This window comes from Eutrigla gurnardus, assembly GCF_963514095.1.
Source record: "Eutrigla gurnardus genome assembly, chromosome: 7".
Taxonomy (NCBI): Eukaryota; Metazoa; Chordata; class Actinopteri; order Perciformes; family Triglidae; genus Eutrigla; species Eutrigla gurnardus.
Window position 1 is genome coordinate 19861569 of NC_139921.1, and position 25833 is coordinate 19887401.

Consider the following 25833-nt stretch of genomic DNA (forward strand, 5'->3'; position numbering starts at 1 on the left):
AGGACTATTTTTTTTGTGTGGGCGCCTCGGCTCTGCTGAAGAGGAACAGTAGCAATAGCACTGTAGTTATACAAGCAGCTGTGTCTTGTGGCTTTGGCAGTACTTGAGGGAGATCTAGTTTATTATTCCTTGTTTAGTTAGCCTCTCTGGACTTTTTTTCTTTTTCCTTGAAGTGCTTCATATGAAGTATAAAGTAAAGCACCACTACACTGTGTTTAATAGGAGGTGCTTTGGCTGGCTTTAGTACATACCAACACACTCTCTCTCTCTCCCTCATGATACATAGAAATATTAAAGCTGTGCCCCGAGGTCAACGGCAACAGCCCTCATTCTACCCATCGCCGTGCCCTTGTGTTCTTCGCAGCCACCGCTACGAGAGGCGGTGATTCATTCTTTTGATCCACTCCAATATCATTAAGTTATTAGTTGATTTCAGTGGATTTAATCAGCATAGTAATTCCTCTCCATGGGAAGATAAGTCTCTCTCAAGAGCAGTTACGCCGTTCACTATGCCTGCTGATTAGACACAAGCCCCCCCCCCCCCAAAATAATTCATCAGAAAACTGCAAAAAATAATTTATCAAAAGTGCTTCTCACAAAACCCGCTCAGGACCTTTGCTTCTTAATAATTAAACTCCGCAATTAGGCATCTTACCATGCACTCAGTGTGAGGCGCCATGTAATATTCATAACCATACATAATTATGCAATATATTCGCTGAAATAAGAGGCCATATATTCACGGTGGGGCTGTCAAGAGGCAAGACATTTTTATTTGGTTTATAACACTGTTTCATCTTATACATGAGCAGCTGGCTTCTGGAGACGGCGGAGAACGAGGACGTCTGGTCCTTAGCAGTCTGACACTGTATTCTGTGGCCCCGGCTCGTAGAGGAAAGAGAAACACAGAGAGGGAGAGAGAGACGTAAGCACTGAGTGGAGATGCTTCTCACCATGGGAACTGCTAATATCAAAGTCTATCTGCTGGACACAACAAAGGCAAACCTTAGTGGTATCATTCGCTGACCACAGTCAACACAAGATGCAGGGGAAGAAAGAAAAAGGCATTAAATTAAAATGGAGTCGAGATGGGCTGCTGTCTTGGGATGTATTGTATGATAAATTATACATAATGCTCATCCCCTGCATGGTGAAGAACTATAGAGAGAGAGAAAAAAATAGTCCCAGAGCCCTTGATCATGCCTGCAGCAAATAAGCAACAGCAGCGGTCTACAGTGGACGCAGTGTGGACAAGGTTGGCTTTCATCTGGAGACGCGGTTCAAAGCTACGGGTTACGCGCAGAACAAACCGGCAATCAAAGCTAATGTGTAACTGGGCAGTGGTGCACTTCACAGAGCCTGTCGTGTCGAGTGCGGCGGGGTTCACACGCAGACGCCTCGCTCCCGCATCACAATGGCTGATTTTTCAACACACGGTCGTTAGAACTTATTATTTTACGCCATGTAAAGGTTAAAAAAAGAGCAACTTATTACTGTTGGGAGCTGCTGTCTTCTGAAGGCCTTTCATGACATGTGTATGATGAATGAGAAGAAAAGCATACATTTTCCTCCAACTTTACCGTAGTTAACAAAGGCGTGCGCTCTCCCTCTGCAAAGACTATCCCCCAAGGATACCATTTACTCTACAAGGATGGGTGAATGAAGAAGCAGCGGATAAATATGTATTCTCCTAAGATGTATTGTAGTGGGCATCCACAGAATATTAGCGATTAGCGTTGAAAATATCAGAGCTTTGTTGAGAGATTTCAAAAGCACTTAATATCCACACCAAGCATCTGTAATGCTCACAAGTTGTACTAATAACATGGAACATGCTGTATCCCCATATGGTGGTATGAACAATGCTGTGCCCTGCTGTGCACGGAGCTCTGCTACACTCTGCATTGTGTTTTATCTATCTGAGATTAGCCGTTAAATCAATGAGCTATCAAATTGTATTATTTGTACATACCTTTTGAATCAATGTCACGCGGAGCAAAGCAACGGCTGTTAAAGTTTCATTTTTCCTGCAACAAAAGACGAGATAAAAATTGTGCATGTGTGTGAATATATATATGTATACGCACACAAATATAAATATAAATAACAACGTTCAAGACTCAAACAATGCACTCAAAACATGTTTTTTCTGTCCCCGTCCCATGCCACACTGCAAAACAATGACCTTTTAGGGTATGACACAATTTTACTGTCGGTATAATACAGATGTGATTAACATAAATAAGACTTAAAGTCAAATAGGCGTAAAGGTCGTCACTCAGGACTAGTCTCGGGTCTGCGAGGTGATTTACAACAACTTAATTTGACTGTGTGGAGTAATTTATCTGTGACAGAGCAAGCCATGCAACTCTCTGAATGTCTTGTGCACGTATAGCCGACAATATGCCATGACTACACACATCTCATATCTACCCAATCAGTCAAGATGCTTTACAACTTCTGTCAGAGGCCCTAACAGTTCTCGTAAATTACAAGGCCATTGTACACGGTGCCAATAACTTCTGAAGGAGAATCTCAGCCAAACTGAACCGAGTGGTATCTCGCTTTTATACATGGAAGTCAAGATGGAATACCCCGGGTAAAGTATACGAAGGAGCCAGGGGGAAGTACTTTGATGGTAGATTTGCTTTTAGAAACAGACCTCCCATTTTCACTCGGCTGACAAATTCCTTTCAGGGATAAAAACTGCCCCAGATATTGACATTTTGATGCAAAGCAGGTGGCAGGCAGGTTTGATTCTGTTAGAGATCTCTTGCATTTCCTTTCACATCCCACTTCCCCTCCGCTACGGCTCCGAGGCTCCCGGTAAGCTTTGCATCTGTGCCATCTGCAGATCCACTGTGACGGCTGGGGGGGGAATGTGAGGCATGAATGATGCAGGATCATTCATAAACAGCAAACAACAATATCATGTGATATTGGGACAGGAAAAACGCGGGTCTGGAGTCTACGAGCAATAATGTGCTGTGATTTATGTCAAATGTCCCCCGCAGTGTCCAACGATATTCTGCAGGGAAATCACAGCCAATACTAGATCATCGTACGAGGCGGCATCTCAACCTCTAGTGCTATCAATGTGAGGATAATTAAAAGAGAATACATACGTTACAAATCATGCACACGTGTACGAGGGGGAAAAACACTTTTCTTGATAGCGTGGATGGATGGCACGTGAGCGAGGTAGGCAGCATGCTGTTAGCGCAGGATGCAGTGATTTTTCCCGGTGTCACGCTGATAGGGCGAGCCGAGAGATTGAAGTGCAGACGGCGATAACGACGTGCAGGGATTCACATCCCGTTCCATTTAGTCACTTCTAGAATTTTCGCAGGGAGCAGTTGAGGATGCATCGCTACCAACGCCCGGTTTGTAAGCAATTACAATGAAATTGGCTGAACCAGCTGAAAGGCATATTCCCCCTACGAAGGAGAACGTCAAGTTTGCATCGGTTTGTATTCTTAACATCCCCCCATAATCAAATGTGTATAGCACTTATTTTGTGTTTTGACGGATGTGTTCTTCTCTCGATCAATCACATAAGAGTCAGAACATGCAATTCTACTTAAGACTAAGAAGTCTTGGAGGGGCAAAAAAAAAAAAAAAAGGATTTTCATAAGCATTTTCATGGTAACAAGGTACATATCCCTCTCATCCTGTCTGAGTGGTTCCAAATTACAAATGACATGGGAAATATAAAGAGTGGTGAATAATCCCAGGCTCTCAGCATGGCACACCTTGATGTGCAGGTGCCTTTAATACTAGAATAAGTCATCTGAGATTGGGGAGGCAAAAAAAACCACTCAACCAGATGGTCTCCATAAACCATGGCGTAAAGCTCTCCCAGATGTTGAGAGGTGGTTGCGGATCCGGTGACATGCAATGTGAGGGAGGAACTGGTAATGCAGAGTGTATTAGTGGTCTCTTTATGGGTGCATTAGGTGCTGCGGAGGGGAACGCAGGGGCCGCCGTTGCTGCTGCCAGTGAGCTACTACCAGGCTTTATGCTTTGATGAACCTACCCTTGAAAAACCGGGACACTCGTGACCGTATTCTACAGAGCCTGGAAGACGCCTCCCTCTCTTTAGCCTCCTGGAAAACATAAATCAGTTTCTCATATCATCATCTAGTCATATTCAATGCATATGCAGCTCTAATCGGTAAATCTGTCAGCTTTCTCCCCTTTTAGTGATATATCAGATTCGTAATACTCTCCCACATATGCAGTAAATCTCTGACAAAGCCTATGTTTCTTAAAATTCAAAAGACAAAGCTGCATGAAGCAGAGAACTTCACTCGGAAAAAAGGCTGATACGGAAAGTGGAGAGGCGGCTCGGTTGAGGATGTCTCGGTAGCTTCGGTGCATTCCAAAGTGTCATCTCTCTCTTTACCACTAAACAGCGGCCGAGACAGGAAACCGGAATAAATTTCCCCAGTTCATTGTCCCCGCTGAGGACTAGCAGAACATCTCCGTCTGATTAATGGCTGTACACTGTCTAATGAACAGTAATTGAATGGTATAATGCAGTAGGTCCTTAAAAGCCCAGAGGAGTCGTCTTCGTCTGTGTAGCTCTCTGGAAATGCAAGGCGGTGACATTGTCTAGAGTTGATTATAGTTGACCTTGCATGGGGAGAATAAGGCCTTTGAAATGGCTAACCTGAGCTTCGGGGAATAGGGGCACGGGGGAAAAAAGGACTGAAAGACAAATGAAATGGACTTGCATTGGAAAGGGAAAGGAATGGATCGATGCAACGCTCAATAACGATTCGATTTTTTATCACAAAATTCTTAAGAAGAGGAAGACAATTGATCAACCGTCCCTAGTCGTATTGGCATTTCTAACAATATTAATTAAGAAAAAATGCTTAGCTCACTGGTTGATAAATCAGCCAATATTGTTAAATCAAAACAAATGATAGTTGTAAACACAATACCGCGCCAGAGGTCCACATTTCCTCAAAGTGTATGACATCTGAAACATAGACAGAGTCCCCCCTCATGAAATCAATCAACTCCTTAACAGAGTGCACTCTAAAGGAAAACCCAACCTTCAGAAAGCCCAACAAAAGTCAGTCAAGTGATTATAAGAAAAGCTTTGATAAATGTGCATCGGGCTCCAGCCCGCCATCCTTCGCTCTCTTCCACCGAGATAGCCTACCTTCAATCCCAGCGGACATCTCCACTTGGCAGAGATGCTGAATCTCGTTATTCTTTATTTGGCCTGGACCACACAGGTCAATAACACACACACACGCACACGCACACACACAGCCTCACCGGTGTACTATCTGTAAATGTATTCACTATTTAAATTCAATGCAATAAATCATTTAAAGCTTGGGCTGAAAATGTAATCATGTAATTGAATTCGGTCATCAATATCTACTATATACATGCACATATATACGGAGTACATGGGGCATTTCGCAAGCACATTTGAGCGCCGGAGTGGGAGGAAATCTGTTGGAACTCAGCTCAAAGTATGAGTCATAGCAGTGCAGTTATCCCTCATTATTATTCACAAGCCCTAAATGAGGAGGTTGCCCACAGTGAGGCAGCGGCAGTCTGTCTGGCCTCACAGGGGAAATATGAGAGTATGTATCAATGATGGTTAGACTCGAAGTTTTGGTACGTCGCACCTGCAGCATCATTATTTCTGCTCTGGTGACAACTTGTATGAATACACAGGAAACATGAAGGAACACAAAACAAAACTCATGAAAAGCTACATTTTGGTAGTACAAGTAGTGGTACAAGAAGTACAAGGTGTTCTGATTTCCCCAAAAATGTAGTTAAAGTGATATAATTCCAGTGTAAACTGGATATATGTGTTCTGGCATGAGGTTTTCAGCTGGAGAGCTTGCAACAAACATCCCACCTTCTTATGTCAGTCATCGTCAGCTGACACGTCAGCTGACACTGCTTGGCGAGATGATTATTGCAAAAAGTAGCTGAGTCTGTACCAAGGATTATTATTATTATTATTATTTTCCATTATCTAATGGTCCTTTCCTGCGATCCATAGCAAATCTGAATCAGCAACATTCCTGCGTGCCTAAAAGTGATAAGTAATGAATTCAGCTATTGATGAGCTCTTTAGCCAGGGTCATAACTGGCCCCCAGAAGTCAATAATTACCCCAATAAGAATATCTTTATTGCAAAAGTGCATACGGCAGCAAAACCATCACCACACCAAAACATTCCCCTATGGTGTAATTGCCACTGCTTGAAATTATAGTTTTCATTAAAACAAAATGTTCAAGGTTATTGATTGCTTAAATAAGACTCAATATCTTCTCATTTCAAAGCCGAATGAAATTGCTTGGAATAGTAATATCACCCAACTATTGTGTGCATTCATCACAGTTATGCTGCTTCATACCGCTGTCCCCCGGGGATTATTAGAGCAAAATAAGTGTATTTAAATGAGTGTAATTTCTAGGAACCACGGATCCATGCAAAAACATCTGTATACACAGCTCAGCCCCACTTCATCACTGTGAATGTACACAATCACCAGAGTAGAGGGCAGACTGCAAATACAACCAGCTCCACTCTAATCACAAAATGCACACTTCTGTGTGTCTTCTCAGCTTTGTGCTGTGATACAGCGAGTATCTGGGACTACAGCTAAGCTCTATAAACCCTATAATACTACATAAAGTCGTACCTTGGGCTCCTATGTCTTTAATCCTGTGTCTTCAGTACCAGAATTGTGCCCGGTGCCTGTGTCTCCTTGGCTTGACGGAAGGCTGCTCTGGTAAATGCTCTGGTGTACACAATACACACAGAGAGAACCACGGAGACAGAAAAATCAGGTTACAGACAAATTAAACAAAAATATAGTTGCTGGAAGCAGGCCTACGTGACGCTCTTGCATATGGGAGCGCTGATCACCATAATTGCTGGTTAGGCCATTTTTATGTGCCCTAATCCAAAAGCAAATGAAACAAATTGGACATAATAGTGAAAATGAACTGAACTTGGAATAGTAACTTCATGAAAGTAATAATAAAGGGCGCTTACATCCTTCCTGGAACCTGCAGACAAAGACCCCTGCAGACACAAGCTGTCTGAATCATGGAGGGAGGCCTTGCAGGGACCCACAGAACAACTCCCATCCTCGTACTCCTCGTCAACTACCGTGGCCTCAACCTGCAGGGAAGGAGAAAACAAGATCCCTCTTGGCTTACACTGTACTGTACTGCTGTATTGATTTTGCTGAATATTTATATATTTATGCAACTTGTTCTACTGAGAATTTCTGAGTCTTATTCCGTGCAGCAAATGATGCTATGATGTGCTTCGGAGTGTATTCTCTATTCTTTTCAAAGCCCCACAGAAAGCTAAAGCTTAATGGGAGGAACTATGCTTGTTATGGTGTTCAGTGTCTTCAGTGTTCTACAATTTGGAGCATATATTTAACTTAAACAGACCCCGGACATGACCAGGTGGCCTATGTATATATACGGTGATGTTCATAATAGTCTTTTAGAGTGAAATCAATGTATACTTCCTGTTGGATAAATAGGAGCTGTTTAAAGAGTGTATGCTAAATACCTCATCAGGTTGCAGTGTGTGGGGCTGTGCTCTACCTGATCAATAGGCAGGTCCACCTTCAACTGCCGGTCTTCCTGCACCTCGGCGGCTCCTGCCATCTCACTCCTTTTGTTTTGTGCATTGAACACGCTGCCCTCTGAGAAAAGTGATTAATCACAATTACCTCATCGGCTGGCAGTCGCCGTCCCATTCTTTGCGCACACTCTTTCTCCCTTTCTCCATACCCTTCCATCCCTCACTGCCCTCTCCCTTTGCCTCTCCCGTTCAACTCCGCGAGAGATCAATGTAGCTGTCAAGCCATTTATTTATTTAGAGTGGTCCCACAGACGAAAGGGCCACAGAAAGCCACAGCTGCCCTGCCACAAATATGGCCAGCCAGCGTGAACTTTCAGTCCAGGGTTAGTTCCTGACAGTGACAGGTTGCTCTTGATGCATGTGGGGAATAGCACAACGTCACACTGTTTTCCCTTGTAAACAATCTCCTTTTTTTTGTCTGTGGCTGCCGAACAGGGCGGGATGTGAATAATTAAACACACTATTGAGCTTGAATCCACTTCAATAGCCTTAAGTAATTGCATTTAAATAATAAATAATAAAGCATGGTAGATTAATCAGTAAAAAGACAAAAAAAACAAAAAAACAACGCACAGAAAAATGTCTCCGTTTAATAGCTAGTTAAGAGGCAATCATACAGCTACAAAACATTTAGACTTCATTATGTTTTTCAGTGACGCATTACTTTCCAAACTCATTTCAGAAAGCTGGTACCAAAAGCTGTGATCCCGTCCCAGATGATGCTCGTGAAGACTACTCCGAGCTATTGCTAGTATTAGGGGTTCTGTGGGGGGATTGAAGGTCCATGAACTTCCTCTGTTTAACCGTTTGATAATGTGTCCTGTGGGAGGAAGCCGTTCCTATAGATGTGATTTGTCAAAAACGTGGCCGAGGGAACTGCCGTCTGGCCAAGCCACAATTTACAGCATCACCATTAACACAACAGGAGAAAGTCACACATATGAATGGAGGTGTCAAATTGTGACAATTAGCCCATTTATGCTACCATATCATATCATATCATATCATGGTATATGTGGTACAGCAGCGCTGTGCTACTCTGCACAGATGGTAAAACAAACAGCCTTGGAAGAATTGGCTACTGAATTATTGGACAGAGGAAGGACACCCACAATTACCGTGTATTAATGACAAACACAGTTTCACTATTAAACAGCGCGACTGCCACAATGATCAAACCCACCAATCTAAAGGCGTATTTTGTCACTTTTATGCTCTTTCACCGACGTTATTTGTGATTAATAACTTATTACCATGTTGATCCCCCGCATCGGGAGAAAATTAGAGCATTTTGTTTCCCCCCACATAGTTAACAGGGCTTTGTCTATACATATTCAACAAAATGGCCTGATTGAATTCATCTATGATTTAAGCCCCCTTGACGGTGTTTGAAGTCTTGTTCTGTTTAATATTCACAGGAAAGACTGGTGCTTCTTTCAAAGAGCAGGGAGCTGGGTTTCTGTTTGGACTTAAAAGAGGCAGGTTGAGAATCCAAAGAAAGCTCCTTCACCCGCCAAATGTTCCTTTTTTTCCCTTCTCCTCCATGTTCCCAACACACACTTGACTCACATATCCTCACGTCCACACACGGCTGTATGTGTTCCCAAATGAAGCCCTACACACACGCATACACATATAAATTGGTCTTTAAAAGCCAAAAAGATTCTTCATATTGTCTTAGTGAGAAAGGAGGTGTTAGAGGGGATGAGAACACTGGGGCTGGAGAGAGAGAGACGTGTAGAGAGATTTCTATAGAATTGCTCTGCTTACCCCCTGTTGAGTAGAGAACTGGGTTTCTGGACACCTGCCTCTGTTGTTTGGTTCTCTCCGGTTTGGCTTGTTTCTTCATCTGGCCCCTGGCTGTGTGCTCAAGGTCCTCTCCAAAGCCTGTGTGAGCAAACTACATGAAGAGACAAAAGAGAGGAGAAAACAGGGCCACAGATTAAGGCATATTCCCTCAGATTTCTCTGTGATTCATCATCGACTTTTTGCTGTTGTTTTGTAAAAAGAGTAAGAAGAACAAAAGACAAAACACATCAGGGCAAAACTTGTTTCTCCTCTCTTTCCAATGCTTTTTTTTTTTTTTTTTTTAACATTTTCCATTGACCTCAATTTTTCATGAGCTGATATGCTTTGTAGCTCCCCCGTGACTCCTACTGTATTGAATTCATCTGGTTCCAATACATCCCGTGCACAACCTATCAATCACCAGGGAGCGTAGCAAACTAATCATTTATTGATGAAATGGGGCAGCCATGAATTTCTAACTGCATTTGTCTTATTTATCAAGCCAGATCAAACAATGAAAATCCAAACAAGCTTAAAGGGAAAGGGAGGGATTCGTAGGGAATAACTTATTCTTCAGCAGTAGACGGCAGAAGGTTATTGATGGAGAGGTGAGGAAGAACAAAAAAAAGAGAGGCCTCAGTTGCATGGAGTGAAGGAGAGAGAGAGAGAGGGAGATAGAGAGAGGAAGCAGTGGGGAGAGTTTAGAGTGATGTTCAGACAGCAGGGTACACATCTGAATTAATGCTTCCACAAAAGGCAATTTTCTCCTCACGGGCTCCTCATCCCCTCTGTAGGTAGCAAGGTGAGGTATGTCTCCCTCACAGAGACTCAGACACAGAGAGCAGGATCGGCCAGACTTAATGTTTCTTTGCAGCTACAGTGCTCTTTACTGCGGAGCCTGGCTGGATCCCTGGGCTGGCTCGGGGGATAGTGTAGTGATCTCAGGCTTCCACCAGAATACACTTCTGGCAATGGTGTTTGCAAGCTCAGTAACATGGCCTCTGGGGAATGGCAGCGTTGTTTCTTCACTTGTTTGCTTTCTTTAATGCAGACAGAGGCAAAGTCTGTTGATATTCTTTTGAATCTCCACAGCAGTTGGTGGGCTGAGGGAGAAAAATAAAACAACAAAAGGAGGGAGTGAAGTTTGCCTGGTATATTCAGTGAAGGGAGAGTTGAAACAGAGTTCACCCCTCTATCGCTGCAGTGTCCACATAACCGCACGAGATCAAAGACAGAAGAGCGGTGGCACAGTTGCAGTGGTAAGCCGTTAATTCAGTTTGGTAACCTCATTTCGTTTGGGAGTGATGAAACTACTTCATCATAAAAAATAAAAAAAAGTTCAAAATCAAAATACATCTGGGCAATCAAACATTGAACAGCTTGTTTCCCCATGTTTACGGCCTGGTGGTGAGATGTAAATAGATCTTATTTAAATCAACAAAGTTAAATCAAGACTATCCCACTCGGGGAGGGGAACGCGGAGGACGAGGGGCGCTGTGGAGCCAGGAGAGTACAGTACGAGTAGAAGCACGACTGGAAACACGGCAGTGGAAACGCTGAGGTCATCTCGCCTCTCGTTCTGCATTACATTTCTACAGTACCATGTCCTGTGGGAGCAGACAACTGTGTGTATCGGGAGGCCGCAGAGAGAGACTAACGGAGAGGAAGTGAGTGCTGGAGTTTGCGTGAAGGAGGCTCAGGGGGACAGAGCAGCTAACCCTAACCCTAATAATCTGTGCCCCTCTCAAGTGGCAGAGAACAGGAGTCAACACGAGGACACTGTGATATGATAGCCGGGGGGAAAACAGGGGTCCTCCGAACCAATTGGGCCGACCAGCCTCCAGCCAGACTGTGGTATCAATAGGAGCCACTCCCAGGGACGGGTCCTCAGCGAGCAGACACGCTGGCAGCAGCGAGGGGTATAGTTTTCCACGGGGGCATTGCTACACCCCCTCACCGATGACATCATCCAGAAACAGCAGAGAAATGGAGAGCAGCAGCAGCAGCAGCAGCAGCAAGTCATCGCTGATGTCAGGGAGAGTGCAGCTATTAAAAGGTTTAGTCAGCCTTTCTGGGCTGTTTTCACAGGATGCTTCAAGTGAAGTACACGTGAAGCACAATTGCACTGCTCATTATTATCACTATAATATGAAAGTACTTTGCTTTGATGCACATCATTATTCTCTTTTTCTCTTTTGCATTCCTCCCCCCCCCCCCCCCCCCCCCCCCACTATTAATCTTCTCTATATGTCTACCTCAAAAGTTTCTACCTCATCATGTCTGCGAACACCTAACTCAGCATATATGCTCGCTCCCGATGGGAACACGGTGTGCTGGAGAGTTTCAATATTACACTCAGCAGAGCCGTCAGTTTAGACTTCAGCGGTTGCTCCAGACCAGATGTCCCATTCAGCAGCACGGAAACGCTCTACCGCCCAGTGCACAGACAGACACCGTTCCCATACAGCGAGGTTGCACAGCAAGGTTACATTTTACACAGCTTCAGTGGGCATGTTTAAAGGATGTGTTTTACAGGCATTTCAAACCGGACTGCTGTTGTTTTGTGAGGTCAAACTGGAATTAATGACGGACGTGACCCTATAAATGCATGTGTAATCATCAGTAAGCTAAGCAGCCGACAGATCAAGACAGAGTGGGCAATTTTTTGTCGCATGTATCTTTCCCCTCTGAACGGTCCTTATTAACTGGCCAAATCATTTTTACAAATTCATGAGGGTTGAGACATGGAGGCGAAGAGAGTAAAATGCGGCAGCATCATGTCCATTGAATGACTAATATTACAATGAACTGGTGGATGCAAAACACAGCCATAACTCTGTCTCTGTCTCCACCTCATGGTACTGGGGGAAATGGCAAATGTTTCCCCATGTCAAGACTGAACCCCAGTTAAGCAAAGTTTGAGAACAGTGTGGTTTCCATATATTGTTTTATGATGGTTAGATATTAATGAGAAGAAGAAGGCTCGCGATTTCCTTAAGATATTCTAATATATTACTAATAAATATTCATTCAGAATATAATGGTAGTCAACCACATATACAGGTTGAGATATCGCATGGGGCAATTTTTTTCTCCATCTGAAAAAAGTTGGCATCTGCCACAGCACTGTCATCTTTCATGGTTAGAAAAATCAGATGTCAGACACATCTCTCACAGGGCCCCCCCCCCACAATCTCTACCTCAACTTGCTGAGTGGGCATGTTCTCGTCTTCACCGTGTGATTTGGTGTTCATCTCGGGCCCACAGCAGCGCAATCCTCATATGGATTCAAAGCACTTCACTGTCTACTTAATCACAATACAAATTGTCCCGGTTCTGGTTTGAATAAGAGATTTTTTTTTGTTTTTTTTTGTTTTGAGTCAGTGAAGTCCCCTCGGTGCATATGATCTGTCTATGAGGCTCACTGCACTTGATCAAGTGGGCCAGACTTTCTCTGTGGGGATTACCCATCAAAGTGGAAAGCAAAGGTAACTCAATGCCTCCCGCAGACAGTGATTGATGATAGCGCGGTTTCATAACGAATTGCACCCCCACAACAAGTCTCACACACACGTGGGAAATGTTAATTGAAATGCTGTGTGTGCAAAGATACGCTTTTCAACTGTGATACAACCAAGGTGTTGCAGCAATAAACCAGAGGGAATTTAGAGGGGGAAAAAATATAATTATTGAGCATGTCTCGACAAAGTGAACAACCAGATGGCAAACTGCACCCAACTCTGAAGCAATAGTACTCACTGCCTCCTTTGCATGTCTTGTCTTTATAACAGCAGGTAGGATGTTTTCGCTGCAAGGGAAAAAAGGGAAACCAAAAATTCAGAAATGTTCTCTTTGCTCGTCACATCAAAATGGGGAGCCAGAGTTTATTTAAAATATGTTAATCTGCAAAAAAAAAAAAAGATAGGTGTCATACCATTTGATCATGTTGCTTTCCCTGATAAAACCCCTGAAGGGATCGTGGTAATCATATGGGAGGGCTTTAAACTTTTCTGCACCAACTGCAACATAGTGCTGGTTGTTCTCCAGTTCAGCGGGACCGCAGAGAGGACGTCCATCTAATGTGCAAAGCCTGGGAAAGATATACAACAAATTGGAGCAATGCTTTGTGATTTGTTTCGACTATGCTTATAAATGTTTGTGATATTAAGACGGACATTTATGTCTCCAATATTTTTTTCAGTGGTTAATCTTAAGGTTTGCATATTTTACAAATCAATCAAGCAGTTTTGGATAAACTCCTGTGAGCACATCCCAACCAGGCACAGTCCCAATCACTAATTCATTAAAAAAAACGTTACGCTCTGCTAAATGTTACTGCATTTAAACTGACTGGAAAACCTCCACATTTCGACAATCTATAATAGAGCAGCTGATACTTTACAGTGAATCAAGATTCAGTAGTGTGACTTGTTATGTTTCTTCAAATTCTCTATATATATTTTTTGTCTCATTGCATAACATGATAGATATTAATTGGGTCAGGATTCGTACATTTGAAATAAAGAAATCCAAAAGCATAAAATATGTATTCTTTAAAGATGGGTCCTCTACAGGTTGCACTTTTGCTTATCCTCACTGGTACGTGATGTATTTAAAACTAAAGGTTCATAATGACCTGATGTCCATCACCTGTACACAGCACCAGTACGAAGATGCACTTTCTCTGTGACCATGGCTAAAACATTTTCCCAGCTTCTAAGGGTGTACTTTGGGATCCGGATCCGAACCGGGGGAACCAAGACATCTCCATTGGTTAAGACACTATGAAACACACACAAAACATAGTATTTAATTGCTGAAAAGGAAACCCATAGTTTCTATATAACATATCAAAAAACATGCTCATGTTTTACATTCAGGATAACTTTTTCATCCATCTTTAAATCAATACTTACTTTATTGTGCAAGACTCATCGGCAGTTCTCCTCCAGCGGGCAGAAACTACTATTCTGCTGTGAACAACAGGTTGGATCTGAAAATTTAAAAACGAGAGTGAGGTGATAAATAAGGAATGAGGCAAGTGTTGGACTCCAACTCTGTGTGAAAACGAGACCTCTTGAGTTTATTATCACTGTTTGGTTCCAATTATCATTCAGACCACTGTAAGGGGTCAGGGTTTAGACTTAAGTCACCTAGCGATCTCCCACTAAAGAGAGCTCCACATAATAGTATGGCTCACGCATAATACAGAACCTGGAAATAAAGGCGAGACTTAATCTTCATCTTCAGTATACAAGATCAAAGACAAAACAGTATAGTCTTACCTGCTCATGTTTCTGTTTCTGTGGCTTCTTGGTTGTGATTCCACAATAGCTGGAAGGCAATAATAAGCAATGGAAATTATTCATGTGAAACCTACAAATACAGATGGAGGACACCTCTAAATCTGATGATGCCACTTAATAAAACACTGTTTTTACAGCTAAAGGTGGAATAAAAAGTGGTCCAACTTAGACTTTATGCCATCTAGACAATAATACTAGTACGAGGCTTTTAGATACAATAGGGTGTTAACCCAAATTAAAACTTTATTTAAAATGTGTATGTGTAAATGATGGCTATATAACCAGCACTTAGTTTAAATAAATAATACATATTTTAAGGACTACAGTACAGAGTATCAACACAGCCAACTGCCCTTCCAACCAAAGAAGCTAACATTAGCCTGCAGTTAGCTAGCTTACTGGCCGAAATGAATACATTTTCCCAACGGCCCAAGATGGAGCTCGTCCTCGGTTACCTCGGTTACCTGACCTCCCTGCTATCACCACACATACGTCCAGCAAACACACCTTACAGCAAGGTACCTACTCCAGCTTCTTGAACGGCTCATTTCCGGCGGCTACGTAGACACTCCCATGCTTCAAGTCGTCCAACTGCTGAACTCTGAGGCCCAGTCTGGGAGTGTACAGCTTCCTCACGGCGCCGAACGGAGCCTCGATGCCTCTGGTCAAAGAGGTCAAAAACCCGTCAAAGGTCGACAAATGTCTCGGGTTCACGACTATCTTCCTTCCGGGAAAGAAAGCGTCTCCGTTCCTGTAGACAATGATGGTTTTAGTCGGTCGGTCACCTCTCCCCGTCGTGTCCGGCATTCTTTGCGTCAGTTAACAACACAGCGGCGGTTTGAACATTGAACAATAATGGCACGTTGGGTGTCTACAGTAAATGTGTCACTGGCAGGTGTGTTGAGCCTCCGGAGACGTAACTGGAGATAGATAGCATCTGATATGGAAACCAATTCTTCCACACGAGAGGTGTAACGTTAGCTAACGTCTACCCCTGTGTGCAAAACCCAAACACTAGTCAGGTCACATCCAGCTTACATTAGTTTGACCCAGGTTGTGTCATTTAATTGGGTTTCCCTTCAAAATATCAAATGTCTAACAAACTAACATTTGTTATTATTATTGTTATTATAAGGCCTGAGCCTGTTATCTCTGGACCACTTCCAGTGAACCAGATTGGAGGCTTCCTCCCACTATGGATGAGAGCCATTGGTTCACACCCATATAGGACCACTGAAGCTTATTCAGTCACATCTTTCATCCTACTCCACTTTACTTTGTACATTTACCAAAAACTAGCAGATTACTTGTTGACAGCGCTCCTGTTGCTTGTCTTTTAAAATGTTTCCCTTTTTTCTGTTTAATGGAAGGCAAATGAGCAAGCTGAACATCACTATTACCATTCCATGGTGAATATAGCAGTGAATATAACATCAGATGCAGTGTGTGTGTTTTTTTCCCCACACATATCTCTGATTTGCAGGCTATTTTTTCTTTCTTTTTTCCATGGATTATCTGCCAGTAGGCCTACTAGATATAGCTGTCCAAATTGTTTACCACTAAGGTAACCAGAGATTGCACCAACAACAATGGCACCTAATTGGTTTATGCCAGACAACTCCTGGTCAATTAAATGCATAATTCATCTTGGCATTAATTATTCATTTCTTAAGGGACTGGCCCTGCGCTTCATTTGGAGAACTGCATCATGCATATTCAAATTCCTCTTCTTAGAGGGACTCAATAGGATATCATCTCAGCTGGGATGCCTGACCGGAAAAAACAATAGCAGCCGGGGCTGAAACACAACTTCTATCAATCACACAACTGAACCGCAGAGGATTTTCAAACATGAAAATGCCATATTAACCTGAGGTATGTAATGTCTCGTTCTTTTTTTTTGTCATTCAGCAAACATGTTGCTGTCATATTGATGCCAAGTGTAATTAATCTATTATTATTTTAAACTCTCTTGTGTTTAGAGAAAACATTATGTTCCACTAATACACATGTCTCTGCAAAACTGTCAGCGTTAACTTAACACAGCATAATGTTTCATCCACGTGATCAGATTGAATTGATTTTATTATTATTAATGTGACACTTGTGTGAGAAATTGTTACAGTGCAGTACTATTTTCAGCCACTGGGTGGAGGCTGTTTCACACTACTGGGTTTCAGCTGCTGCACTAAATAAATGTAGTCAGCTCAAAGAATGCACAAACACGGTCTTTCTTTTAAAAGTCATCAATGATTTTTTATTTTTTTATTTTACATCAGCTACCACATAACTTCTGATATGAATATAGAATGCAGATTATGTTCCATTGTTATGATTAAAAGCATGCGACTGGAAACAAAATTGTTCTTTAATTTCATATTTCATGCACAAACTGCAGCCTTTCTACATTTGCTTATTCGTCTTGTTTGTTGATGGCCCTGTTGCAGATATTGCTCGTTGGATAGTTTGCATAACATAAAAACTCATTGCCTGGCATGCTGTCTGAAACACTAATGAATCACAAAGTATGATATTAGGGGTGCAATTAAAATGAGTAAAGGCTTCAACAAAAGAATGGCAGTTTTTGTGGGTTGAGAAAATAAATAGCTTATGCGGAAAATAAAATAGTTTTCCACAACTTGCGTGCGGTTTTGTCATCCTATTTACACTTTTCTCTCTAACTGACTAGAACTCATGCACTGTCCTTGTCGAATTCACAAACAAAATACATGGTAGGGTGGCACGCCACGTCAGTCCACTCCCCAGAGGCCACCATCTCGGCACAGTCCTCGTCGTCGTAGGCGTTGTTGGGCTCTCCCTTTCTCCATTTGCTGAACGTGGTCATGGCAGAGAGGTCCACGTAGGTGAAAACACCCTCGCGTTGCAGGTCGTGGATGCCAATGTAGACTCTGCTCAGGCCCGCCTCGGAGATGTACCCGGCGATGGCGGCGTTGGCTGACTCGTCCTTCGGCATGGCCAGGTGCCCCCCCCTCGTCTGACAGTAGACCTCGGCGTCCGAGTAGCGTTTCTCCTCCTTCACCAACAGATAGACCTTACCGTCTGTCTCTTTTATGCCAGCAACAGCTGCAGGGGAGGGCAGTGCTGAAAAATGAGCACTTGTATTTCTATAAATTTCACAGTGACGTGCCCAGCATCTGCAGTTCTATGAGGACAACGAGCAAGGAGGACTGATATGGATTTAAAAAATGTTTTTTTTTTTCAAAACATGCAAACGAATGCTAAGATCATACCATTTTTTATGAATTTCAGTTCAGAGGAGAGCTGTGCCACGAGAATGTCCATTTCTCCAATCATCTTTCTCATTGGTGTGCACTCACATGGAACACCTGATAAGGCAAAAATGTGGGGGGATTATCACACGGGCTTCATTAGTTCTCAAATTTGACCAAACGTGTCTTTCTAATCCCGAAAAATAATCTGTTTGAAAGGATGAATAACATGGCGTAATAACTCACCTGGATCTCCATTAGGGCCCTGTGGACCTGGATCCCCCATGTCTCCCTTTACCCCTGAGACGTGAAATGTCATTATTCATGAAATAAAACTTAATAGATTACTAAATGTGAACTAGGTTTCTCAGTACCTTTCATTCCACTCGGGCCCACTTTTCCATAACGCCCCATCACGCCTTTCTGACCTTTAAGCCCAGTCTGACCTGCAAAGAGGAAAAGGAATATTTTTGTTGCAATGCAATCTACTTAAAAAGTAATATGTATCTTATTTCTGCATCTTAAAAGACCAAAATTGCAAATGAAAAGAAATCAGATTCACAAACCACTATTTTGTTATGCTATATACATTTAATAAAGTCTGTCTGTGCAGTCTCTTTGTAAGTATGTGGACACCCTCCGCTCCTCATTAAGGTCTTCAGTAAACACTCACACAGCAGCGGATTCCGCAACTGATTTCTCCTCCAACCTCTCATCCAAATGTAAACACTTGGCCATCTCTGGATGGCCTGGAAGTGATGTAACATTACTTTATCAGCCCAAGCAATGTGATCTTTACTCCAGATCTTTTTTTTGTTTTTTTCTTTCAGCTTAGTAGTTGTATTGAAAAAATGAGGAGATGCGCAATTTTGGGTTTAATAGTTAATGTTTCCCCCTGCATCGAGACATAAATATTCTATACCAATCTCTCCAAGAGGGCCAACTCTCCCTGGTCGCCCCGGTGCTCCTTTTAGACCTTTCTCTCCAGGTTCTCCTTTTTGCAGAAGAAAGAAAACAAATACAATTTGAAAAATATGTAGACCGATTTTTTTTTAATTGACTAATCATGGTGTGTGTTAGAAAGTATGTAGAACAGCATGCCTTTGAGTCCGGGGACAAGGATCTGAACAGTGCAGGACTCCTCTGCCAATTGCTGTCCATATGACGTCTGTAGTGTCAGTAAACTCAGCACAGACATTAGTATTATGGGCAATAACAGCTTCTCTCCTATCATCCTTTACATGGGCTGGTTGGTGGGCTATACTGAAGAAATAAAAGAGATTAAGACAAGACAAATTATACCACAGAAAGTGCTAAAGCGTGATGTTAGATATAATCAACACAGTATTACAGAACTAAAACAGTGGAATCAGAAATAAAAAAAATGTTTCAGCAGCTAAACGTTCATAATAAATCACTATAAAGTCATTATTAATTACATCCAGTTCCCATGTTACTTCATTCTTGAGAGAACACACCCTACAGAGATAAGTGAACAACTTATTCTTATTCTAATATTAATAAATCACAAGTGGATATTTAAGAATTATGTCTTTATGCTACAAATCTTTGGAAGTTGCAAAAAAGGTACAAGTTAAAAATCCATGTGTACCTTGTAAATGAATTAATGCTTAATAGAAAAAGCTAAGGACTGAAGCAACATCCAGAATAACAGTTGCCTAAACCAAAGACATATTCAATTGTTTTGTTCTAAACTTGCCAATGTCTATATTAATCAATAAAACCCATGAGGGGAAAAAAATACTTTCATGTTGAAAGTATATATCCACATGGCCTACCTGCAGAGGTGTTTCCAGACAGAAGTAGAAAAGTACAGCCAGCTTGCAAAGACTTGCAGGAGCTTTGAACACTGGTGGTCCTACAGCAACATGTCATGTTCCTCCACAGGCACCACAGAATGTGTGTGATAGGACATTCGTAAACAGTTCACAGATAAAGTCCAAGGCGGCTGGGGGGCCCCTCAGATAATTGGCTGGGAAAGCATTCGAGTGATTGACATTCGGACGGGTCCGATAAATACACTCGCTCAACTTCAAACTCAGATATTTATAAAAGCATGTGGACATGTATTTTATTTCTAAAGGCAGATTAACAACACAAAAAATCCTGAAGAGTTAAATTTAACATGTACATCGTTCTAAAATCTGGACTGCAAGTTTAGGAGTCAATCCAGGATTTTACATGATACTGAATGGCATTTCAGCCCCTATTGTTTCCACAAAGTGCACTGTTTCCTTATAATGATCACCCCATCTCTCTTTGCTCTTCTTCTCTACTTTCCTGTCAACAAGTTCATTGGTTTGCGTTTTTGGCTTCAGATGCAGATCTACTTGTCCCCTTTGTGGCCACCTGAGGGAGCCATTGTCCATACAAGCACAGTGGTGGAGCTTCAATGGCCTGGATCTTAGCAAACATGTCATTTATTCATCCTATTTTTTATTTTATTTTTATTTTTTACTGTTGGTGAATATTACAGTAGGTGAAATGAGAATTAAATAGATGTATGTTTCAGACCTAAACTCACCAATATGTGTCTGTGTTCATTAGTCAAACAAACTAAATGGTGGCTGGTGAATAGTTGTTGTTTGGAGACTGTAAAGGATGTAATCTCCCAAAATAAAATGTCACAGTTTAATATGGTCGAGTGGTGCTGGTCTTTGTCCTGCAAATGCTGTCATGGACTTTTTAACTTGCGAAAAGAAAAGTAATATTAGTGTTTACATGCTGTCATCTAGTGTCAGTAATCAGATATGGTCCAATGCTGGAGTGTCAGATGTCCTAATTAGATTTACAAACCCAGTGGCTGCTTTCAATGGTGGATTGGATGTCTCCTTCGAAAATCCCCCCCAAAAGTTTTAGGTTACCCGTCTCTCAAATATTCATGACTCTCAAGGCAATATTTGCTGTCTTTTCATCGCAGCCAGTGAATCGGGTTGAGTTGTGTGCTCAATTTGTCCTCTAACTTCAGTTCTATGAAAAAAAAAACAACAACATCTGTTTATTCTGTGACAACGAGTCAAATTGAACGTTGATTGGCCACTTTGCTGCCAAAAAAAAGAGCCGCTTTTTGATTGTCAGACTAAAACGCGACCTGACACAGGATCTTACGAGCGGTACGTCAACGCACCTTCGGCAGTGTGCAAGCCGGAGTGACGTCACCTGTGCTCACCGGAGGAGCACCGAGCGCTGCTGCAGCGTCTGTCCTGTCTCTGGTCCTGTCCTGAAACAGACGGACTGAGGGAGCTGGTTTGCTGCCACTACAACTACGCATCCGTATGAGGGACTTAAAACGCAAATATTTCGCCCTGATCGTAAATTTGACTCCCTGAGCGTAAGTATTTGTCTAATTTGAACACTTTATTTTGAGCGAATAGTGTCAGAAACAGCCTGATATACTTTGTATTATCTTTGCAGGTACATACATGGAGTGAGTAGCCTGCAGTTGCTGTAGTCTTCTGGATATGATACTTGTGTTTATTATTAACAAGCCTTGTCTGCATTAGTTTAGTGTTACTGTGCCTACACTTTTATTTATAAGGGACTACTGTAAGTCTCTTGCATAGAAGATGTTGATATTTTTTAGGAGGTCTTAAACTTATTTGATCCTTTCTGTGTGCTTAATTCTACATTGTCTGCCATGTTGCCTCCCAAATCTTAAGCCAAAAATCTATTTTACCGTAATCTATTTAAAAAAAAAAAAAGTCCTGCTGGCCTGTTGATATCCAATGCATTTTCCACTTTGCCTTTTTGCCCGGTATGAGAACAGGAAACAAGAGGCAGGAAACAAGAGGCGTGTTTGTGTGTCCTGCTGTTGCTCTGAGCCCGTGTCCATTCATTTAGGTGTGCATGTATGTTTCCCCCCTCTCTGCGCTGGGTTCTCTGTGTTTCTGATTTGCATCGCTGATCACAGACTTGTATTTGTGCTTGGCTTGGCAGCTTCTCTCTTGTAGCGTCTCACCTCACTGTCTGGATTAAGGTCAAATACTAAGAGGATTTAGGGCTGCAGAGTCAAAGTTACTCATGAGGGACTGCTCCCTGTTTTGTTGAGAGAAGTATAGACGTTTAGTGTAGATTTTTAGGCTGAAGGCCATCTCCCTAACTGATATACCAGCTTGTTTGGAGGTCTGCTTTGGAAGTGAGCATGATAATCCCAAAGCTCTTGGTATATTGAGCAGTGCTGTATATTACAAAGACATGTGTTGTGAATGGAAGTCTGCAGCAGACCAACATAGACTGTCCTTGTTGTATGACAAATAGAGTAAGCATGCATTTTCTCTTTATTACACATTATGAGACGTTTCAATCACGACGCGCATATTTGCGGTGTGATTGGACTTGGTGGGAACTGTGGGAACTGTGTGGTTATCAGTCATCTATCAAGGACGGACTTGAAGCTTCTCCGCAGCCTTGATCTCACACTTGAAAGTTGTAGATAACAGACTGGGGAAAGTAATCTTAATCCTCCCTCCTTCTGGTGCATTTTTTTTAAACTCTTGCTTATGTTTTAATGTAGTTTTCTGGTTTGATAATCAAATAATCTGGCATCCATGGAGACTAAGTTCCTGAAAGTTGCAGATGGAGTTTTCCTCGTTTGACCTAAAGTGACCTGTTAGTGTGAAGGCAACTCGTAGGCTCTGCTTTCTACATCCAAAGTTCAAGAAGCCTATTGAATTGAATATTGCTTGTTATGGATCCTAAAGGTTGCATTTATAAGTGTGACCCTTGGAAAATTCTTTGAGTTTTTCGTAGTTTTGGCCTTGGCGGTGGGGTTGCCCCTTTTGATGTTTGAACTCATCCTCTTACTTGGCTGCTGGCCCAGCCTGGAAAAAGACATCCATTGTAAATAAAGATTATTGCTATAATAACACATAAGCCATATAACAACGAGTCGAGATAAGAGCGTGCCATGTCTCCTACCTTACATTGACTTTCAGGGGAATCAGTGATAACATTCAGCCTTGTGCATAGGCACCACATTCTCCAAATCATCCCGTTTCTCCTCTCAGGAATAACACATTTGATGAAATGTCATTTAGACTCCAGATTTCCAACAACTGTAGGTTGTTCCTCCGTTTTAAGGTGCATTGAGCAGATATGACGTGCCTGATAATGAAGCAGTAAAATGGTTTTACTTTAAGCGCCGACACCTTTGTCATCCTGTTTGATGAGAATAAATGATTGACTGCTCTCATGATGAAGCTATGGTGCAACACAAAGGAGTCTCAACAAGGGTTTTAAGTTGTCAAATGAGCTATAGAAGTAATTTCACAAACAATATCACAAATATGGAGGAGCAAACGGTTGCTTACACCTCCAGTCTCCCCCTTGGATGGGTCCGTCTCTGTGCTTCAGCTGATGAACCTGTTGTACCTCGACTCAGTGTCGACGGCTGCATCAGCACTTCCCAGCACCTATCCTCTCTGACATTTGACCTCAATCCCTGGAACTAATGGGATACTTGAGCATTACGTCAGCACTTTCCTCTGATGTTGCCAGCACAAGTTATGGAGAGGAATGATCGACGCTGTTGTACTGGCACTCTGGTGCATTCGCTGCTATCAATTCACAGAATAAAGTTTAATTTACAGTTGAATGTATTCAGTGGTGTGCATTTTATAAAAAAAATAAAAGAGCCAGCTGGCAATACAGCCTTGTACACAGATGGTAATGACTGGAATACCTACACGCAGCTTTAGCCTTTAATTACTGACTAATTGGGATTTAGTTGCTTAAAAGTTAGTATCCAGAAAATACTATGAAAATAACCCCGAAGTGGTTTGATAGCATTGTCTCAGGATTAGCTGCTTTAGCTTGGACACTGTCTGAACATACACCGACAGACCTGAGATGATTCCAACCGGATTGTTTTGGCTGAGCAGTTTACGTCAGGTCACTAGAGATTGCAGGACTTGCAATAAACTCTCTTACGAGATCAGTCGGAGGAATAACAGCTTCATCAGCTGTAGAAGCCATTGGGAACAGGCGAGGGGGGCCAGCTTCGAAAGTAAACTCAGTTTATTTGACATACGTAGCAAAATGCAAAACTGTTGTATTATTTTTTGCATATCTTAAGCCACACGTGTGCTTATCTTCATTCATGTTGCCGCTCTTCCTCTTTTCCGTCTCCTCTCCTCTCCCAGTTGTGCGGTCGTGCCGGACTGGAGGTGAGCCATGGAGGACGGGAAGCCAGTGTGGGCGCCTCAACCCGCCGACGGGTTCCAGCTGGGGATGATCACCGACATAGGAGCCGACACGCTCACCATAGAACCGCTGAACCAAAGGGGCAAGGTGGGTCATCGCCCTCAAAACATACATATGCAAACACAACGTCTTCCCATTTACAGCCAAAGAAAGTCCAGCTGGGGGCTCGTTTTCCTTTCAGGTGGCTCTCTGGCTCGGTTGATATGAGGATTGTTTGGTTCGTTGAGTGACTCACATAAATTGGGTGTTGTTGGCCTTAATCCCAGGAGGGTGCTCATGACACTTACATCCATAAGACACTCATGGAGAACTGCAATGCAATGAGTCAGAAATGAAAAGGTGTTTTTTTTTTCTTGTCTGAAGTACGATTTAGAGAGAAAGGTGTGTAAAAAATGTGAGAAACACGAGAGACCACACGTACAGAGGCATGAATAAATAAAGAGAGCGGCAGCAGGTGCGCTGATAGTGTTGCCTCGAGCGAGAGCTGCTCATTAGGAGGTAAAGGGCACCTGTTACACCTGAGCCATCACGTGTCCTGAGCAAGTAAGCCTCTGATGTTTACATCAGGCGTGTCGTCTCGCAGTTCGAAGTAGCTGATAATGCATCAACCTCTCTCGCCTCTTTCGTTGTGTCTTGTTAAGACAGCAATACCAAGGATCTGGTACTGGAACAGCTACACATGCTAACATTATTAGCATCAAAATGTCTTAAAAAGCGAAATGCTTCTCCAGTAAAAATGCACTGCAGACGTTGACCCTTGTACCAATACGGTGACTGCACAAAAAGGCATACGTGTTTAAAACTGAATGATTCGGAAGTGAATCTCCGTGGAATCGCCGTGAACTTTGAATTATCATGATCTGTTTATAACGAGGCATAAACTCCGTCCCGTTCAGTCGGGGAATGAAAGGCCCATTGAATGTCTTTTTTTTTTTTTTTACTGCAGTGCGAAGCTCATTAGTGCCTCCGCCTGACTGCCTCTTCTTCATTGTCAATTTTATTGGTTAGACATTTCTCACATTGGTTATTACTGTGGAACGGGCATGTCCAGATTGAGCCAAGGTACTGTAGTGGGCACACACAAAGCCGGTTCTGTTTATGCTCGCAGCTTGTTTGTGGTAATAAACCATGCATCAGGGCATAGACTGGGGCCCATTTATATTTTTTTACTGTAGGGAATAACCATTCACCATCATCGCTCCACTTAAATGGTGCCACTTGGTCTGATTGCTTTGTTGTAGGTGCCCTGGTTCCCTAAATGTTAAGAGTTTGGTTTTTTTACTTTTTTTTTTTTTTTAAGTGACTTGATTGGTTACAACAAGATCAAGCTCCACACCGAGCGCCTCTTCTCAACCACACACACACTCACTGACTCACTCAGGTGTTCAGATCCAGTTGCTCTCCCACCAAATTATTCATTATCCTGCCATGTCTCCCCTTGTTTCTCTCACAGCCGGCTTGTTCCATTGAGTTTATTTCCATTAACTCAGACTGTTAAACAATAGAGTGAGAATATCATCAGTAACTAAATTAGCTTGGAAGCATGTTGCACCAAACATCATGACTCTGATCTTTAACCATGATGGATGATTCATGTTTATTCATTCTCGCTTGCTGTGTCTAATATGTCTCTCCC

At 42.4% G+C, this 25833-nt stretch overlaps 3 protein-coding genes across 7 annotated transcripts in view; 1 reads left to right on the forward strand and 2 right to left on the reverse strand.

The window, feature by feature from the left end:
* The window catches only part of dcdc2c (doublecortin domain containing 2C), a gene marked incomplete at its 5' end in the record, with an annotated part of 39497 nt that extends 23945 nt beyond the window's left edge, over positions 1-15552 (reverse strand). Inside the window, 12 exons of one of the 4 annotated variants that reach the window (XR_014597423.1) lie at positions 766-885; positions 1972-2027; positions 6687-6785; positions 7043-7171; positions 7612-7712; positions 9422-9551; positions 13199-13247; positions 13374-13529; positions 14090-14221; positions 14356-14432; positions 14725-14773; positions 15272-15552. Coding sequence is in view for 2 of the 4 variants with exons in the window: in XM_084013432.1 (XP_083869558.1) it covers positions 6696-6785; positions 7043-7171; positions 7612-7712; positions 9422-9551; positions 13199-13247; positions 13374-13529; positions 14090-14221; positions 14356-14432; positions 14725-14773; positions 15272-15552 (1194 nt within the window). Of the gene's footprint in view, positions 1-765; positions 886-1971; positions 2028-3976; positions 4107-6686; positions 6786-7042; positions 7172-7611; positions 7713-9421; positions 9552-13198; positions 13248-13373; positions 13530-14089; positions 14222-14355; positions 14433-14724; positions 14774-15271 lie in introns of those variants that run through there. The other 3 variants (XR_014597424.1, XM_084013431.1, XM_084013432.1) reach the window with 3 other exon arrangements.
* A 1474-nt stretch (positions 15553-17026) lies between these two features.
* Positions 17027-19977, reverse strand: colec11 (collectin sub-family member 11). Its single transcript, XM_084013327.1, has 7 exons — positions 19775-19977; positions 19077-19238; positions 18898-18969; positions 18350-18421; positions 18222-18275; positions 17997-18092; positions 17027-17829 (listed from the first exon to the last, which is right to left on the reverse strand). The coding sequence occupies exons 2-7, from the start codon at positions 19207-19209 to the stop codon at positions 17438-17440; spliced, it is 819 nt and encodes a 272-aa protein (XP_083869453.1). The 5' UTR covers positions 19210-19238; positions 19775-19977; the 3' UTR covers positions 17027-17437.
* A 1210-nt stretch (positions 19978-21187) lies between these two features.
* Positions 21188-25833, forward strand: part of myo6b (myosin VIb) — a 30689-nt gene continuing 26043 nt past the window's right edge. For both annotated transcript variants that reach the window (XM_084012770.1, XM_084012771.1), the window contains exons 1-2: positions 21188-21327; positions 24137-24284. In XM_084012770.1, the coding sequence (XP_083868896.1) occupies positions 24168-24284 (117 nt within the window). In that variant the 5' untranslated portion in view covers positions 21188-21327; positions 24137-24167. The remainder of the gene's footprint in view (positions 21328-24136; positions 24285-25833) is intronic.